This window comes from Trichophyton benhamiae (assembly GCF_000151125.1).
Source record: "Trichophyton benhamiae CBS 112371 chromosome Unknown contix00378_25.r1.exp, whole genome shotgun sequence".
In the NCBI taxonomy this organism is placed as follows: domain Eukaryota; kingdom Fungi; phylum Ascomycota; class Eurotiomycetes; order Onygenales; family Arthrodermataceae; genus Trichophyton; species Trichophyton benhamiae.
Window position 1 is genome coordinate 40926 of NW_003315106.1, and position 17734 is coordinate 58659.

Sequence of the window (17734 nt, forward strand, 5' to 3'; positions counted from 1 at the left end):
ACTCCCAGTCTACTGCGTTTTTAAAGATAAGGATCTCAGCCCGTCAGTAGCAGGAAGCTCCACTGGGCGCGACGATACGGTCCTATACCGAGCAGCAGGCCGAGATGGCAGTTGAGTGGCATTCTGGTAGGTATCACCAGACCTGTCAGTAAATGATGAATAAGTGCCGCCACTAATGTCTCCGGGAAGTTCAGTAACATCTTGGTGATGGGCCAAAGCGGTGTCCGTCACCGTAGACTCGCCATGCTGTACAACATATGTTAGTATCACCACGGGAAGCAAGCGGGGTTGGGCATGTATACGTACAGTAAATGGAATTGGTATCCTGCGAATATAGCCCACGCTTTTGTTTACATCTGCCCAAGCGAGGACTATTGATTCGTCACCCTGGAGTACCATGAACGACATCGCGAAAAAGCTGCATCTTGCCGTAAGCTCCTTGGTAGTAGCAAGCCTTCGTGCTTCCATCACACTTGAATTAAGGTTAGTCACAAGGTAGAGGTGGCCTTTGTCGTTTACCATGCCGAGCTGTTTTCCAGTTAAGGAGAAAGCGCCACATTGTACCCGTGTGCCGAGACGACGTCCATGCCCTGAACCATCGGCTTTGATCTCGACCCGATGCCCAGTCTTGGGAGACAACAATAACGGTGTACCTGACTGTGTCCATGTTGTGATACACACCAAGTCATCTTCTCCACCTACGCCAGGCCTATACAGGACTGAGGAGATTCCTCCATCTTCCGATTCATGCAGTGGAATAGGATAGTGGCAGTTGGAGAGCTCTTGGAAAGTGAACGTTGACGCTCGCCGGAGGAAGGTTTGTATTACGCCTTTCGCATTTCTTGTGCTTGCTATGAGCGTCTCCCCATCTGGCGAAAACGAGAGAGTGTCGACAGGTGGACATTTCTCACATTCGCTAGGGGTATGATATCGGTTATGAAGACGGAACTCCCGTTGGGGTTCAAACATGGTGGTTTTAAAGAATCGAACGGTAGCATTCTCAAATCCGACAGCAACGTGTGACTCTCTTGGGCAAATGGCAATGCTTTTACACCACTGAGATGAAGGCATTTGATATTCCAGGGGTGCAGCGGTGGGGAAAGAAAGATTGGTGATTCGAAGCTACAGGTAATAGTCATGAGCGTCTGCCGGATGATAGAAACGAAACATTAAAGGCAATAATAGCTTGCACATACCGTGAGTTTTTGGTCCTTACTTCCAACGATATACGCTAGATATCTTTTTGTAACAGCAGCAAGGAGACATGAGCCTTCGGTGGGAATGATCCTAGTCACGGCTGCAGGCGTCACACCAACATCCCATACTTGAATAGTTGAGGGCATCCAGAATAGGGCATTGGTGCTATTCTGTGAAAGACTGACATTCATAAGTTTTGAAACCTTCCCTTTTCCTTGGGATTTTGCGGCACTAGTCAGATTCTTCAGGCAGATTTCCTCTGGTCGCTGGTTTTCCATTGATCCAGACGAATGGGAGCTTGCATCTCCTGAGGCTGTAGACCGGTGTTCTCTCTTCGGTTTAAACAACCTCGATATTTTCCTCCCAGGCAATGACTTACTCGAAGTACCAAGACGAGGAGGTGAAACACTATGCTGACTTGCTGTACGATGAATATCTGCTATCTTAACCGGTTGTTTGCGATGGGTTTCAGAACCATTATGGGTAGAATGGTCGGATGTATTGGTAAGATGTTGTCTAGAAATCTCAGCGTCAGGGCTAACCACTTCGGTTATTGACCCTAATGAATGTTCTTGATTATGAATATCTTCAAAAGCGTGCCTTGTATCGGGTGACACTGGAGATATGCTAGTAGCGGTGGTAGGAGATCTCCCTATAGTGATCGGGCTAGGGTTTGGGTTAGGACTCTGTGGAGGCCTAAGAGATGACGATGGGTCGGAGAGTATCTATATGCATACTATCAGTTTTACCGGAATCAAAATGTAAGGTATATATATTGATGTCACGAACTTTGGGTGGAAAGAGTTGATACGGAGGGGAGAAGTGCCGAAGCTCGCTGGGAGGATCAGCATTGTATTCAACATCATTTAGGAGCTCCCATGTTTCTCTGATGAGGGGTATCTCCCGCGCAAGAGTTACTACTTGCTTGCATTGAACACATTTCGTGTTTGAGGGTAGGCCAATCTCAGACCCTTCGGTCGGTTTCTGTGGATAATGTTAGCGTCTGTATTATCTCACCAGAGATAGTTGCACGGAAGAAACGTACCGGAAATTCAAGTTGCTCCAGAACTCGTAATTGAGTATTCCCAGCGAGGTGACAGGACTTGCAATTTAGCGCATATACTCGGGGCACTCGAGGTACCGTGTCTTCGGAAGTCTCATTTGGGTCATCGAGAAGAGTTATGCGTCTGTTCACCTCTGCAATAGCATGCATCAAAGGTCCATCGCTTGACCGATGAATGATTTGCCTGTTTGAAAGCGATGAACAGAATGACTTGATGGCCTCTACGCCATTGACGTCACCAAGAAGCCCTGATAGATTTCGGAACCCATTAATTGGGGGTGTATCTGGTAAAATAGTTCGAAATGCTTCACTAAACATGGACAGCAATTCTAGTTTTGGGTAATTGTTGGGCATGTATATTTTATCCAGGCTGGATAGGATCGCATCTCTAGTTTTGGCACATGATGCTGGGAGGTCAAAGTCTTCAGTCTCCTCCGAAACTGCATACTGAATCGAGGCGCCAACAACGAACTGAGTGATATCTCTCAGAGCCAAAAACTGTGTCAGCCAGTTGTTAAAAGGGCCTTCCTGCTCAGCAATAGTAGAGACATATCGCTCCGACAAGCAGTCATGTAATGGGTACTTCGTTATACAGTCAGCAACTTAGCTTTAACAATGCGGGGAAGGATAACTATAGAGGGAGTAAGATAACGAGATATATGGAAGGGATGAGCATACCAAATCCAGGGCCAAGTTGGGCATCTCCTTCATCAGCTTTGTGGGCAGTGGGAGCGATGTAGGATCCATACGCAACGCATTAGCCATATCTCGGCAGATAAGTAGGAGACATGGCCTTGGACCTGGGTAACGGTCGTGTAGCTTATCAAGGAGCCGATGGATTCGAGCAAACCGGTGCTTCTGATCCTTTATATCTGGAAGGCTCTTGGGATGAAATGATAGTACACGCAACGCTGTAGAGACAAGGTCGGCCAGCTGCACATCCAGCTGCTGGTGGACATTGAACAGATTCTCGTGTCCCTCGAGAACAACCTGTAATACGAATTCTATGGACCGCGAGATGGTCTCCCAATTCGCCAGGAACCCCACATATTCTTCAACCTGCTCCTTGTCCGAAGGGAGCGATAGGCGCTGGATATAGAGAACAGCGTTGAGTTGCGATAGCAGAGTGCTGACAAGTTGTTGGAACTTCTCACGGTTGCTATCAGCGTATATCCTATCCAGCGAGAACCTGCCCAGGAGCTCCAAAATTATATCATCGGCATCGCTTCGAAGGCTGAGGAGTCGGAAAACGTTCGCAAGGTGGAGGAACTGGGTAGATGCAGTTGCAAGAGCCATGGCATCGGCCCCGGTTGGGGGTTCGGTCGTACGCCCGTTGCGGGCTCGATTGACGGAGAGTATTCAGATTCCCGGATCCTCGAAAAAGTGTATGAACCGCTCCCCGTTCTCCTCCTGCTGGTATCCGTCCTTCTCCTCTCACACTACTCCCACTTTTCTGCTAATCAGTATTCTGGTTTTGCAGACCGGCTTCCTTTCGAAAGGGCTTCAGTTATAAGGTCTTGACTCCAGTTAACTATACGGCACGTTCGACACTCTGGAACCAACGTGTATGCAGGTCCGATCCCCTAGCCAGGCATGAAACGGATGATCGACTTCAGCGACAAGATAGCTCGGTGATGCCTTTCGTACGATGGAATGCAAGGCATTTCATAGCGGCAAGCTCAAGGTGTTAGCGAAACCAGGAGTTCCGGACAGCTCCAGGCTAGTCTCAGTAGACCGTCGGAAAGGAGATAAACAGGCCCAGCACGACCACAGGCAGATAGATGGCTATTCGCCGGTAACGATAACAGGTGGACGGCAGTGACGGCGACGATGGAGGATAACCAGATATCGAATTTCAAACGGGCCAGCGAATTAACGATCCCTCTGCATCAAGTGGGACATACAAGAGTTTTAACTCAGGCGGCTGCCCAGCCACGATCCAGAAGCGCAGCCGTGCTTATATTTTTTGTCAGTCAGACAGGCAGTGATGTATCTCTGGAGCGGCCAGTGAAGTACTCCGTACGGAGTATGTATCAGTTAATAATAATACTCTGTTCGGCTCAGCCCCTGGTCCAACTGTCTGTTTCTGCTGACATGCATCTATCTGCTTTTCTGAGGCGATGTTTGGTCTCTGCCTGCTGCTTGGACGTCATTCAGCTCCGTCGTTACATGAAATGTATATGCTCATGTGGCTGTTCGCGGCCAGGAGTCGGGTTGTTCTGAGAGATTAGGAATGTCGCTACTTGTAGTACCTCCCGTACTTTAGAGTGCTTGTACTTGTATGGAGTAGATGGCTAATCTGTTACCTCTCCCCGGCGACAACTGGAGCAGATACTCCATAAGTACTCCGCAATTGGCGTGAATGGCTCACTTCTCCATACAAAATAACTAAGTTAGCTGCCCTTTTGTAGATTCTATCCACGACCGTTGGCCAGCGGGCCGAATGACAATGAGGAAGAATTCGAACAGCTGCGGCTTTGTTCTGTGGGAAGCACATCCAATGGGCGGTTTGAAATACAATAAACTCCCGGAATGGCTGTCGTTGTTGTAATTTTTGTTTTCTCCTTTTAATTTCCTCTGGTTAGGCGGAAGGCTGAGAGTATGGGGAAATAAGTACTGTAAATTGATGTGCCAGGAAAAGTCACTTAGTGCGGTTACTATGACACAGGATCTGCTCGGGCGGGCTCAAAGAGGGTTGGTTGGACTTGAACTCCCCCGGCCGTTATCTCGTCTTCTTCTGGTCAGCTTCTTTCTCTTTCTCTGCGGCTTCGGGAGGCGCTTTTTCCCGATATAAACGACGCAAGCAAGTGCTCGGCAGACCAACCCGCTCATTTGTCAGGCTGCCTCGATTGTAGAAAAAAAAAAAAAAAAAAAAAAAATACACTCCGTGCATGTTTCATTCCCAACTGTTCGTTGAAGTGGATGATTTCTCTTTTTCTTCTTCGTCCTCCATTTCTGCCTGTCGAATGGCTGCTGATGGGTCCCCTCTCCCCAGATCCTTGTGGCTGGGATCAGATCAAGGACACCACAAGCGAGGGACTGCTGGTTAAAAAAGCGGAGCAGGCGGAGCCAAACACACCAGCGACGATAAGATTTGCTGCTCCATGAGCTAGTTTGCTGGTCCTCCCATTCGGTCGAATAAGAGCGCCTGGCTCAGCTGGGGGGTCACAGGAAAAGCCAAGTGGGAGAGGGAGCCTGTGGGCAACGCTGAAGAAGACCGAACTTGATGGGCGGCGTTTGAGCCTGGGCAACGGGGAGTCGATGACAGCATGATAGCTGGATGCCTATTCCGTACTGCAAGGCAGCGCACATCTTCAAGGAGGATGTGCATTCTCCCCGAGTTCTACTTACGTACTGGTTTGCGTCTCTACACTTGGTACGCTTTGCGGTGGGAGGATCCGCTTGCGCAACATGTGTGCGTCTCCCCAGGAGAATGGCTAGGGCCCTCCCAGCAAGGGTTTGCCTCTGCCATTTCATAAGCTCAGTCTGGGGGGTAGGAGTGCGAGAGGACAAATGGCAGCCAGCAAGGTGGGGGGCGGGTACGGAAGCTGGGCTGTAAATCCACATGAACAGACTGGCTGTAGCCTGACTGCACCTGTGAGGAGCACAAAACTCCTTTTGCCCTTCGTTTCTTTTTCCGTGGTCTAGAGGCCTGCCGAGGGTGGGATTATCAATCAAATTTTTTGACGATAAGAGAGACACGCTGCGGCAAAAGGCATAACGAACAAAAAGGAAAAGAAGAGCAGAAAGAAAGCCAAGGCTGTCATCTTTTTTATCCTCCAGCGGCAGGAATGTAAGCGTGATTATCTCCTGAATTTCCTGGGGAAACGATCAACTGCCACGGCCATCGCGAGGAAGGTCAGCGATCAGGGGGGGTTTTCGCGACTATTTCCCCCTTCCCCTTTATGCATCGGCTTCCAGCGGTAATTTGGCATTTGCGCTGATGCCCAAGCTGGGGGTGTTCTCCGTTCGTCGTTTGGCTATGGTCGGACAGAGGGTCAAATTCTGGGGAAGAGTATCAGCGTCTTCTGTCTTGCTTTATTATATGGACATTGTGCTTCCTCTCTTCCATATTTTAGCTTGAGTGTTAGTTAGCTAGTTATCTCCACTGCCATGTCGCTCCAGCATGGACGAAAGAGGTGTTTGCAGAAACACGCCGAATAATGCGACGAAAGCGAGGGAATGTTCCCAGGAGGTGTGGAGAGCGGCCTCGTATATATACGTAGATCCTGGGATGTTATACTTTCACTCCTGAATCCCATTCATTTTTTGTGAACAAGCCCTCCAACTGGCTGGCATCAGTGATACGCCCCCGAGGATCGTACAGAAGGCTGCGTGAAGAAGTACCTCATCGCAACAACTTCTCAAGGGTGAGGCAGATAGGAATCTTTGAGTAACAAAATTGTACCTCTCTCTGGACCGCCCGTTTCCCAATCTTATGCTAGATTTATCCGTTAGTTATTCCTGTCTTAAATCCTTCATCCATTGTTTCCTTCGTTTCCCACGTTTATCGTATAACGTGGGATAATAAGTTCGGTTTCCAAGACAAGCGCGGCGACAGATTATTAACACCATTTTCTTTTTGTCGAAGAGAGTAAAAAAAATGATATATAATATGTCCTATCCTTGCCGAGGGCCTTGCTTGGGTGTTTGGCTTCTCGAAGCAAAATAACCACACGACGACATTTGATTTCTTTTGCGGGTTTGGCTCACACGCTCACTCACATCATTGCAGTCCGCGCCCATGCTGTCTGTTTTATCTGGACGGCCCATCAGAGTATTTACGAAGATCATCGCTCCGATGATATTCATGGTTCGCCGAGATATGGGATTTCCCCTTCGTTCAAAAGATTGAGGCTGAGCGGGAGGCGGGCCATCGAACAGCCCGTGAAAGCCAGACAAAAAGGAACAATGACTTCATCTCTTCGACGGTCTGGTTGGTGATGTCTTTTGAGGTCAGCAAACGTGCATTGATACAATCGTCCACAGTTGGCCACGTCTTTATACCACACCGCATACTCCGTACCGGAGGCTCCAGCTCCCTTCAGCACCCCCCTGATCAGACGAGAAGCCGTACTCCGTAGTTCTCCATGGTCACGAAACCTCTTGTACGCTCTGACGCATCACGAGCGAGGCGAGGGAACAAACTTCGCTGGTATGTGTTGTAAAGCTGTAGATTGACTCCTGTAGCAGCCCTGCTAGTGGGTTTTAGTCCACCATCGAGGCTTGATGGACAAGGACCAGCATTCATCTTCATCCACTTCCCGAGTAGTACCGCGCCACCATGGCCCGTTTCAGGGTTTACGCTTTTCCCTTTTGCTTCTGGGGGCATGGCTCTTTTCTTTTTCAGAGACCAGGGAGTGATTCCCTGCAGTGCCCAAGTCCTGGTACCGCAGCATCTAGTGTGTCTTGATACGAGAAGTGCAAGCCGATGATCAGCCTTCTTCCACCATTCACCCGAAGTTTATTCAGTAATTGCAGGCCGCGCTCTGAATCAGTGGCTTTTATTCTTCAAGCATCCCCGATTCCTTCATATTGCAACTTTGGGTAAACCGAGCCGTTGCCTGTTGATCTACCCGCGGGGTTGAAACTGCAATCAGGGCCAAATATTATTATTATTCCTGCGTTTAAGCGACAAGACAACCGACGGGATGCAAGAGATGTCGATATCAGCCGTTCTCCGAAGTTTCTGCTCTCGTAACCTCTAAATTGGGCTTTGACGGCTTCTTTTTTACTCGTTTTTTGAACGTACATCCATTCCTTGGTCCATAATACCGCCAGAAGACTCTTCGGTCGTCTCTCAGGGAGGACACCCTCAAACCCGGCCTCTCGACCTCCGCATTTTAAAGACGTCTTAGGCCTTGACCATATCGATTTCTGGTTGACCGAGAAGGGGCTGTTATCCGGGGCTGGAGGAGGATTGTATATGGACAAAAGCCCACCGAGACACGGCAGTATCGAACACCATGGATCCTGCTGAGAAGCCCCCAAACTCGCTTCCAAGCTATCATGAATACCACACGGAGCCCACGATGATGAGTACAGACTATCCGCCCACAGAACGAACTATGGTGGAAGCGATGGTGGAGGAACCGACTTTTGACACAGAGCAGCGCGCTCGTAAGGGATTCAGTGTCTGGTATATAAGAACCCACTCTCTTGATCCGTGACGAAGGTGGTTGCCATTGATATGAGTTATGGCTGTCGTTGTTGTTGTTGGTGATGATGAAGATGATGTCGTTGTTTGTTGGACGTTGGACGTTGGCTGACATCAAGTTCTCTCTTTGTATAGGCGAGTGCTGGGCGAGAGACAGATCAACGTAAGTCTTCCACCTCCTCTCCCCCATCTATCAAGATACCACAGGATATTTTCATTTTGGTTCCATTTGATGGAGTAATTGGAGGTTGCTAACATGCGTGATACTATAGATGATTGCGTTCTCAGGGTAGGCCCATCTACACAAAGTCCTGCTCTAGACTGTTGACCTCTTACTGACATGCAACTTTGCTACCTATTAGAACAATAGGAAATGGTAAGTCGACTCTGTCAGACGCGGCTTATATACCGTTATCTCGCTCTAACTCTGGTTATAGGTCTTTTCCTCGGGAGTGGAAGATCTCTAGCTGGCGCTGGCCCTGGAGGTGCTGTGCTTTGCTACCTACTGATGGCTACCGTTATATCATCTGTCATCTCATGTCTAGGCGAGATGACAGCTCTCATGCCTGTTAATGCCCCGGTCATGGAGTTTCCCCGGCGTTTCGTTGATCGAGGTGTTGGATTTGCTGTTGGCTGGGTGTACTGGTTAGACTCCCCTTATGACTATTCCTCGATCATAACCTCGCTTGAAAACAACTTGCTGATATATATTGGCCCACAGGTTTGCCTACGCGGTGCTCGCAGCAGATCAACTTGTTGCAGTGACTAATTCCGTCAGATTCCGATACGATGACGGGAAGACTTTCTTACACTGGGAAACTGGTGAAAACGTACATCCTGCAGTGTGGATATCATTGTTTTTATTCCTCGTTACGATGATAAACATGCTTCCTGTGAAGGTTTGGGCAACCATGATATCCTATTGTACCATCGTCGTTCCATTACTGACAGGTCTGATAGTATTATGGCGAGTTGGAGTATTTATTCGGCAGTATAAAACTCAGCTTCATCACAATGATCATCGTCATGATGGTTGTGCTTGATACTATGCAACGTTCGTCAAATCACATACTTCCTTACTTATGCGTCATCTTTTCTAACCTTCAGCTACAGCTCGATCAAATGCGTACTACAAAGATCCGGTTGGAACTAAATACTGGGACCAACCGTTTTCATTCATCTGTAGGGATTACAAAGTACGAGGAGAGGACAACGCTGTCCAGATGGAAATCAAGGGAACCATGGGTTCGTTCCTGGGGATGTGGTAGGTTTTACCTCGACGACTGTTAAAAAAGTTTCATGATATCTAACCTCTAGTCAGGACAACTATCATTAACGTGATATTCTCATACGTGGGAATGGACATTGTCGCTGCTACAGCTGCAGAAAGCAAATCCCTTGCAGATTCTGAGAGCATGAAGATGGCGGCCCGAAAGATCAACCTCCGTGTCATAACGCTTTATACTCTCGCCATGCTTACTGCCTCCTTCCTGGTTCCACGAAACCATCCATTTTTGAACGGAAAGGCACAATCAGTCGGCAGCTCATCTGTCTTCCTTATCGCTGTCGTCGAAGCTGGTCTACCCGCCGTTGCCCACTTTTTCAACGCCATGTATGTTTTCTCGGCCTTTACCTGCGCTATAAACTCGATGTACGTGGCATCAAGAGTACTACATACGTTGGCTCTGCGAGAACAAACCGGCCCAAGATGGCTTACTCGAAGGCTACAAGAATGCCATCTGGGTGTACCCCTGAGAACTGTTTTTGCAACAGCTGGTCTGATGATGATTGCATATATGGGTCCCACTGGCGGTCCTGGTCAGGTCAGTAATTCACTATTGTTGAACTTCATTTTCCATTTGGTAGGTTTATGCTAATACAAACTATTCATACAGAGACTAGGTGAGCTTGCGACAAACTGCACGGTTTCATGTTTGATTGTATATACTGCAATCTGCGGGACGTATCTGTGCTTTTATAGAACGTAAGTACTTCCGCAGGAGCAATCTTGGGGACCATCATTGCTCAAAACTATGTACTAATGTGCGTATCTCCAGACTTGATGAAGCAAAAACCCTTGGAAACACTTCCCAGGCGCAGTCTGGTTGCTACGAGCGAGACCACCCGCGCTACCCATACAAATCTCATGGCCAATGGCTTAAAGGAGCATATGGGCTATTTTCTTGCCTCATCCTTATTATCTTTAACGGAGTAGGGGCCTTCCTGGAGACTCCATTCAACGTCAGGCATTTCCTTGCCGCGTATATCGGAGTGCCCGTGTTTTTCCTTCTAGTTATCGGCTATAAATTCAAGAAACACGGATTCCACTTCTCGAGATGGGGCCCTGAACGCTCGAACGATCTTCAAAACACTGTCCAGGTCACAAGCAAGACCAGGAAGGGACGTTTGGAATTCCCAGACGATGGTTTTACTGCAGAGAACGGAAAAACGTTCGTGAAATGGATATGGACATGGATGAAATGATCGATCGTCTCGTATATCTCAAGAGCGAGGCGATCGGGAAGATACCAAACATTACAAATTCTTTCCTTTTCTTTCCTTTTTTTTTTTTTTTTTTTTTTTTCTTTTCATTACATGATTGACGTTTAACTTGAGCGGGAGTTTTGGGTACTACTGGGCCAATATACCATTCACATCGAAAAAGGGGGGGTTGTATACTAATTGATTATTTCGCCGCGGAGAATTTCGCAAATTTGCGATATATTGATGAGCATTACATGCAGAAATCAAGATGCATCATGCGTTTTGTACATAGGTCGCCTTGTCTATACTTTGATACCATATATAGCAATCAACCAGATCATATAGGCCAATCGGTCGATATCTGACCCCGACTGGATTGATATATCTACCTGAAATGCACCTCCTTGTTCATCAGGCTGAATGCTTATCATCTGTCAGTCATCCGTCAAATCTCGTAAACAAGGAGCGGGTCGGATCTTCTGGCTTTTTCGTGCTTATGCATGAGGTTGATCTAAATATACACGATTCCCACGTTGTAGTGGATGCACATCGTGTTCATATCACGATGAGTTATGCATATTGCCTGCAAGCCAATTCTCGGAAAAGCCATCGAGTATGCAAGACCTGGTCGTTTAGCGCTGCATATGCATGCACTATATGCAATATGTATGGAGGCAGAGTTGCATTTTATATTATTAACTTGGCTAGAAATCTATATTAAACTGAATAGGATGCAATGAAAAGACAAAAGTAACAGAGATATACAGGAATAGTATATAAGCGTTAAATATAATCAACAATACTAACAGACGAAGTAAGTATAAAATTATAAAAGTATTTATCAAGCAAGCGATAGATGACCGTGGCTCCAGATGCTCCAAGCGGAAGGGGAACGAGACTAAAGGAAATATAATAACGAGAGAAAGGGGTTTGTGGGTATTAATAGAATGCGCAGAAACGAGCGCAGAGATATATATACTGCAAGAAAGCTCTTGTTCAATTACTATATCATGGTTAGGCACTAGACCACGACATATTGTGGGAAGGAGTACTTACTATATTTCAAGGGGAGAGATTTGGTCAAGTGTATATAGCCAGTTACCTCCTTGCTCTTCGCGTTCAAGCCTATTAAATGGGCAAATTGTCAGTAAAGCGTATTAAGCATCGCTTAAGTTGGAATAAGAATGTCAGCTTACCATTCATACGGCCAAAGAACCAGGTGGCCTTGCACTGAGCCAAGCAATTCGGCTGCTTCATGCATGTCCATAATATCATCTACCGCGTGGAACTCTTTTCTTGAACTGCGGGTATTTGCCCTTCGCCTTCGTCGCTGTGACATGCCAATACTTGGGGCCGGGGCCTCAGACTGTGAGGACCTAGGTACCTCAACGTTCTTCTCTGGCGCCACAGGAGTGTGGGAAGATTCCGCATTACGGCTGGAATTAGACGATCTTGCATCAGCGTTGTTGATGGAATGAGAATGAATATCAGCGTGTGGAACGGACTTATCGACGTGGAGCTGTTCCTGTTGTTGACGTTCGAGTTGTGCCTGATTGGCCTCTACCGCCCATTGGTGCAAGTTTGCATGCAACTCCTTATCCTTTTCGGAAGAATGATGGGTTCCAAATTTCTCCTTCACCTCCTCGAGAGCACTTCCAAGCTCGGTTCCCAACTTTCCGCCATTGGGAGAGCCGTTATTTGCTCCAGGAGGACCGTTACGAGGGAAAGACTGACTTCGGGCTGAGGCATTGCAATGGTTTTGCATGTCAGCAAACCTTTCCGCATATGCCGTATATTCCTTGTAGTCCTTCCACGTTTTAACTTCGCTATCTGGCATGCAGCGGAATACGCTCCGAAAGAGTTTGGTGTTGTTCTCTGCAATGGCTTGCCAAGTGTCCAGATAAAACGAGTCGAGGAGCGGATCTTTCATACAATCCTTGTCGAGAATTGGTCGTCTCGGTTCGTCCAAAAGGAAATGTGAGGTATTCTTCGGCTGTGTGGCGTCAAGAGAGAAGGGTTGTATATGATCATCGGTGGCGTTGGCTGTAGCAGATCGATTTTGCACTGTCATTCGGGGGCTGGATGTTGAAACGCTCCTTGGGTGGGTCTCTGGCGTACCTGGGGCAGTTGGCTGTTTAGTATTGGCAATTGAACCTGCTAAATCAGATGCGTTATCGCATAACATTGTGGATGGGGTCGTGTTATTCTTGACTGTGCCTGTAACCAAAACTTCGACACTGTTCTTGAGGACAGTATCGCGACCGGTAGTGCCAACGATCTCTCCATTACGTTTCATCTGATCGACTCCATGGCCTTCTAAGTCTTTCCGGTGGTCTTCGTTTCTTGTCACTCTGGCGTCTGCGGTAAGTTTCCTATTTGATTTGAGATTTGGATTGCCTGCCTGCTCCCAATCGACGTCATGATTGAAACTGTGCATTTCTTCAAATCGGGCCAGGAACTCCTCCTGGACTTTCTGCTTTCTCTCTAAATCATCTTTCTCAGCCTGATTTTCGCCATCAGCAGGGCCATGTTCATGCTGGCTTGCAACATCAGGCAGGTGTCCAGGAGTCTTGTCTATATTCGTTGTTTCAAAGGCAGAGGTATATTCTTCAACAATCTCATCAACGTCGAATCCAAGATGCTCCCTCATCAGACGCATTCGAAGGGTATGCGGGAACCGTCCAACCAGATACGGCTTCCCATTCATCCTAGACTCGAGGAGGTCAGTGTCCCGGACGACAGCAGCGCACTCCGAGTCTCTTGAGCCAAGCATAGAACGTTCATTAATGTTCGCAGATCCAATGATAGCAACCCGGTCATCAACAATCATGCACTTTGCATGTATGTATAATTGCTCTGTGACAAGGTTTTTCTTTGGACCAATTCTTCCCCATGATCTTAAACTGAAGAACTGGATGTAATCCTCGGGCTCAATACCACGAGCACGCAGACGACCAAAGATTGAGGACTCTCCACGGCAAATACTCCTATATTGGCATTGCATGATCAGTCTCACGCTAGTTCCGCCTTCAGTATCCACGGTGTTCTGGAAACCGGGCATAAGGGGTATCAGTATGACTGCACGCCATGCTTCTTCATTGTCGGCAGCGCGAATAATTCTCTCGACCAATGCATCACCAATATGATTTTCTATTTTCTTTCCCTCGATTTCACAGCTGCTGATGAAAAATTGGTTTTCAATGTAGACAAAATGATCAGACTTTTCAATCATCTTGACGTAGGCATTCATGATGCTGCACTCAACAACATCGGGGGTGCCGGTGGACCACATGCTGCTTGAACGAACAATTTGGATCTCACATGTTCCATCTAGGCCCAGAGCTTCAAGGTCGGCAGGGTTGAAATCCGGTGGAGGCAAAAGGAATGGAGTTGGCCGTGTAGGTTTACGTTGACGAAGAATGTAGTTCCATCTTTGAACAAAGTGACGGGTAAGATCTCTAGCGGGCTGCCCTACAACATGCATGGATATATCGTGCCATGCCATGCGTGGAACCACCTCACGGTCATACATCTCTTCGTAGGGCTTATCCAGGTCATAAAAATCAAGGACCCTTGGGTTTGAGTAATCTTTACCCGGCCATAGCTGACAATGATCCGCATCTTTGGGGGCATCGGTCATCTCAAAACCTGTAAGTTTATCATCTGTAATTAGATGTTGCGGGGTATCCCATCGACCAAAGCAAAGATCAATGCCACCAACGAATGCTAGAGTATGATCAACAATGCAAATCTTCTCGTGGTGAGCCCAGAAGAATGTGTTCTGCCTAAACTGGTTTGGAGAACGCTGCACAAAGACGTTGGGATGTAGATCCAGGAGCGAGAATTTGGAATACTCCGAGTCAATGGGAATAGCAGAGTTAATATTGCGGTACATTATAACAAAGATCTTCACACCCTCTTGTGCTTTTCGTTGAAGTAAACGGTCGAGGCGCCATTTCTGACTGATGGCAGCTGGGCGACGCATGTAGAGTTCAGGACTTAGCCACCAGTCGTGGATGTAGATGACATCCTTTGCCTGGGCAATTGCTCGTGAGACTACCCACATATAATCCCTCCCATCAACGAGCCATTGTGCAAAGCAATTTGGTCGCACTGGTGCAAAGCTGTCAAACCGGTTAGGCTTAGCCCAAGGGGTAGTTTCAAGCACTAAACGAATAGAGTCTTCAAACTGACGAAGCTGGCGGTCATTCCTCGCAAGTAGCCTCATCCTGCGTTCAGAATTTTGTATTTTCAGGGTATGATGCTGTGGATGCTTTGCAGATTCCTTTAGCTCCTTTGGATTCTGATCTCTGAGGCGGACTTTCTGGGCCTGGATCTGGAAAAAGGGGTCAATAAGGAAAACATCGTATATATGCATCTCCTCTGGAGAGTCAACGCAGACAATGTAACTGTGCCGAACCAAGAACCACTTCGGAGAGTGGCGCGACTTCACCATGGACGGGTTTAAGGCCTTTCTGAAATCAAGGCCCTTGGAAGACTGGATAACCAAGTATCCTTCTTTACCATGATAACTTCCTTCAGCTGCTAGGCGGACACCAAGCGCAGAGAGCTCGAGGAATTTGCAGAGACGGTTGCTATCCGGTCGAAAAATCAGGAAGCGTATCATCTTTTGCAAGTATGATTCAAGTTTCTTTCTCTGTTTTTCAGGATAGGTCTCTCGTTTGCTCGCTGTGCCATTATCAACAGCCCTGTCCGAGTTGGCTGGGGCATCGAGCCGTGAAGCCAAACTTGACCTTCGTCTGGTGAGGGCGATGGAGGATCTCCGTTTCTTCTTCCTTGATCGTTCATTTCCACTGGTTGCATCCGCAGCAGTATCTTCTGCGGCTTCATCCTCCTCGTCTTCCATATCACTTTCAAGGCCACGGACACCTCGCATGTACGGAAAGGCGCTCTTTGGAAAGCGTGGCAACTGGTTTCCGGAGTCATGGCTTCGTAACTGGATATATCTCTGGGTACCAATCTGCAGCTTGTATTTCAAATGTAGGTTGGCGAAGTCCTTGAGTGTTCGATGAATAACCCACTTCATGCGGGTCATCCCGCTACCATACTCAAGCTCTATGCGGAAGACAAGATGACGGTCACCAGAGGAGTGCGAATCGAATTCGCTATCAGTGACATGGACTTTGAGCTGTTCAAGGAGGATAGGAATGCGTCGACTTCCGTGTTCATCCCGTTGGAACATACTAGCTAAGAGCAAAGCAGCGGGTACACCCGAGGTCAGCTCAGCAAGCAATTCGGCAGACTTGACATGGTCAACAGTGTTTTCCTGCTTCTTGCGCTGGCCGATCAGCTTGAAGCCAGCTTTAATCTGTTTCCATTTCTGGGCACTGAGGCTCGAGCCACGCTCAGCTTTATGCCTGCGCCAGGCTCCACTAATACCGTCTGCATGCTCAGAAGTGCCACCGAATCCTGTGAACCGTCGTAGATTTGTTGGACGTCTCTCGTCTTGAGATGCATGTCCATCAGCCCGTTGTCCGGTAATGCTTCTTCCACGGGAACCCTGTAGCCAATTGCTTCTTCTCCGCCACATGTTATCTCGATTCAGTCTATCTCTTCCCTCATCTTCAGAGACACCCTCTCGTAAACGATGAATCGGAGGGGTCAGTGGGGCATTGGCGGATTGAGGGTCATCATATGGATTGATCGAGTTTGCGACTGATAGGGCTGATTTTGGCGTTGATGGCGTAGTATGGGAGAGATCAAGCGGGGGTCTCTTTGTCTTGCGTTTCTTCTTCTTCACCTGTACACCAAAACCTGCTTCAGAGCTAGATTCGACATCCGCATCTGCATCACTTCCTCCGCCTGCATCCTCTGGTCGGGGAAACCGGAATTCTGTCAGATCAGAGAGTGGTCCTGCGCCGTCAGACATTGTTCTATCGTGACTTGGCGCTACAGGAGAAGCTGGGCCTGCTGAGCGTGAGGTTGAAGGGGCGAGAGCTCGGAGCTTGGACATGAATTGAAAATGTCCACGTTTGGGAGCTATATCTTCATCCGCTGCGGACTCTGAGGGCGGCCGGGAGTATGAGTGTCCTTGTCCTGGTGCTTCGTTATCACCATCCCCACGGGTAAACTGTATACTTCTGCGAGCTATAGGTGTCGATGTTCCAGTTGCGGGTTGGGAACTAGGCTCAGCAAGTCCCTAATGGTTTAAATATGAGCAATTATTAGCTTAATTATGTCACTGAAAGTAATCCAAGGGTATGCAAAGAAAAAGAGCTGCACAGGGTTTCCCCGTCCTGAAACACTAACAGTATGAGCGTGCTCAACCGTGGCCAAGGGTTCAGTGCCTCTGCTGCCTTTTCCATCGGTTATGTCTTTGGGGTTCAAGGTCTGTCCCTCACGGACTCCTTTCCTGCCATCGTCGTCCATCTTCTGTGATAACTAGCGTCGTATATAACGACAGTCGGTGGGGAGTTTGCTTATACTGGTAAGGGCGCTATTTAAAAAAAATCCGGGGTTGCGTGGTTCAAAAATGTGGGCGCGATTGCTTCTTAAGGAGCCCAGCAGGAGTGTATCCTGCAGCTCACTCCCCGCAACTGTGAGATATCACCGTCCATCAGCACTTCAACTCTCCAAGACGCGAAATCGTCGCTGTAGTTTCTCGCAAGCTCGAGGGAGGTCCAAACCTACCACTGTAGCATCTTGGAAGTCGTGCTGTATCCTCAAGAGCCTTTAACGATGCTTCTGACGGAGCACAAACAGCGGTATATCAACTCCTTTCCCTCCTCATCTGCTTGTTTCTGCTAGATGTTGTTTCGTCTTCCGCCTCGTCTTCTGCCTCGTCGTCCTCGTCGTCCTCCTTGAGCCCCTGG

The 17734-nt window shown here is 48.0% G+C and overlaps 4 protein-coding genes across 4 annotated transcripts; 2 read left to right on the forward strand and 2 right to left on the reverse strand.

Moving 5' to 3' along the window:
• Positions 1-9: 9 nt before the first annotated feature.
• On the reverse strand, positions 10-3556 carry ARB_07198 (WD40 repeat protein; the record flags this gene model as incomplete). Its single annotated transcript, XM_003014590.1, has 5 exons — positions 10-1122; positions 1197-1849; positions 1935-2181; positions 2243-2788; positions 2939-3556. The coding sequence occupies 5 exons, from the start codon at positions 3554-3556 to the stop codon at positions 10-12; spliced, it is 3177 nt and encodes a 1058-aa protein (XP_003014636.1).
• Positions 3557-8457: 4901 nt separating this feature from the next.
• On the forward strand, positions 8458-9186 carry ARB_07199 (uncharacterized protein; the record flags this gene model as incomplete). The annotated part of the gene is made up of 3 exons (XM_003014591.1): positions 8458-8502; positions 8553-8654; positions 8788-9186. 3 exons carry the CDS (start codon positions 8458-8460, stop codon positions 9184-9186), a joined length of 546 nt encoding a protein of 181 aa, XP_003014637.1.
• A 589-nt stretch (positions 9187-9775) lies between these two features.
• ARB_07200 (uncharacterized protein) lies at positions 9776-10901 on the forward strand (the record flags this gene model as incomplete). The annotated part of the gene is made up of 2 exons (XM_003014592.1): positions 9776-10244; positions 10399-10901. The coding sequence occupies 2 exons, from the start codon at positions 9776-9778 to the stop codon at positions 10899-10901; spliced, it is 972 nt and encodes a 323-aa protein (XP_003014638.1).
• A 783-nt stretch (positions 10902-11684) lies between these two features.
• On the reverse strand, positions 11685-17291 carry ARB_07201 (uncharacterized protein; the record flags this gene model as incomplete). Its single annotated transcript, XM_003014593.1, has 4 exons — positions 11685-11799; positions 11958-12026; positions 12098-16992; positions 17172-17291. 4 exons carry the CDS (start codon positions 17289-17291, stop codon positions 11685-11687), a joined length of 5199 nt encoding a protein of 1732 aa, XP_003014639.1.
• Between the last annotated feature and the right edge of the window lie 443 nt (positions 17292-17734).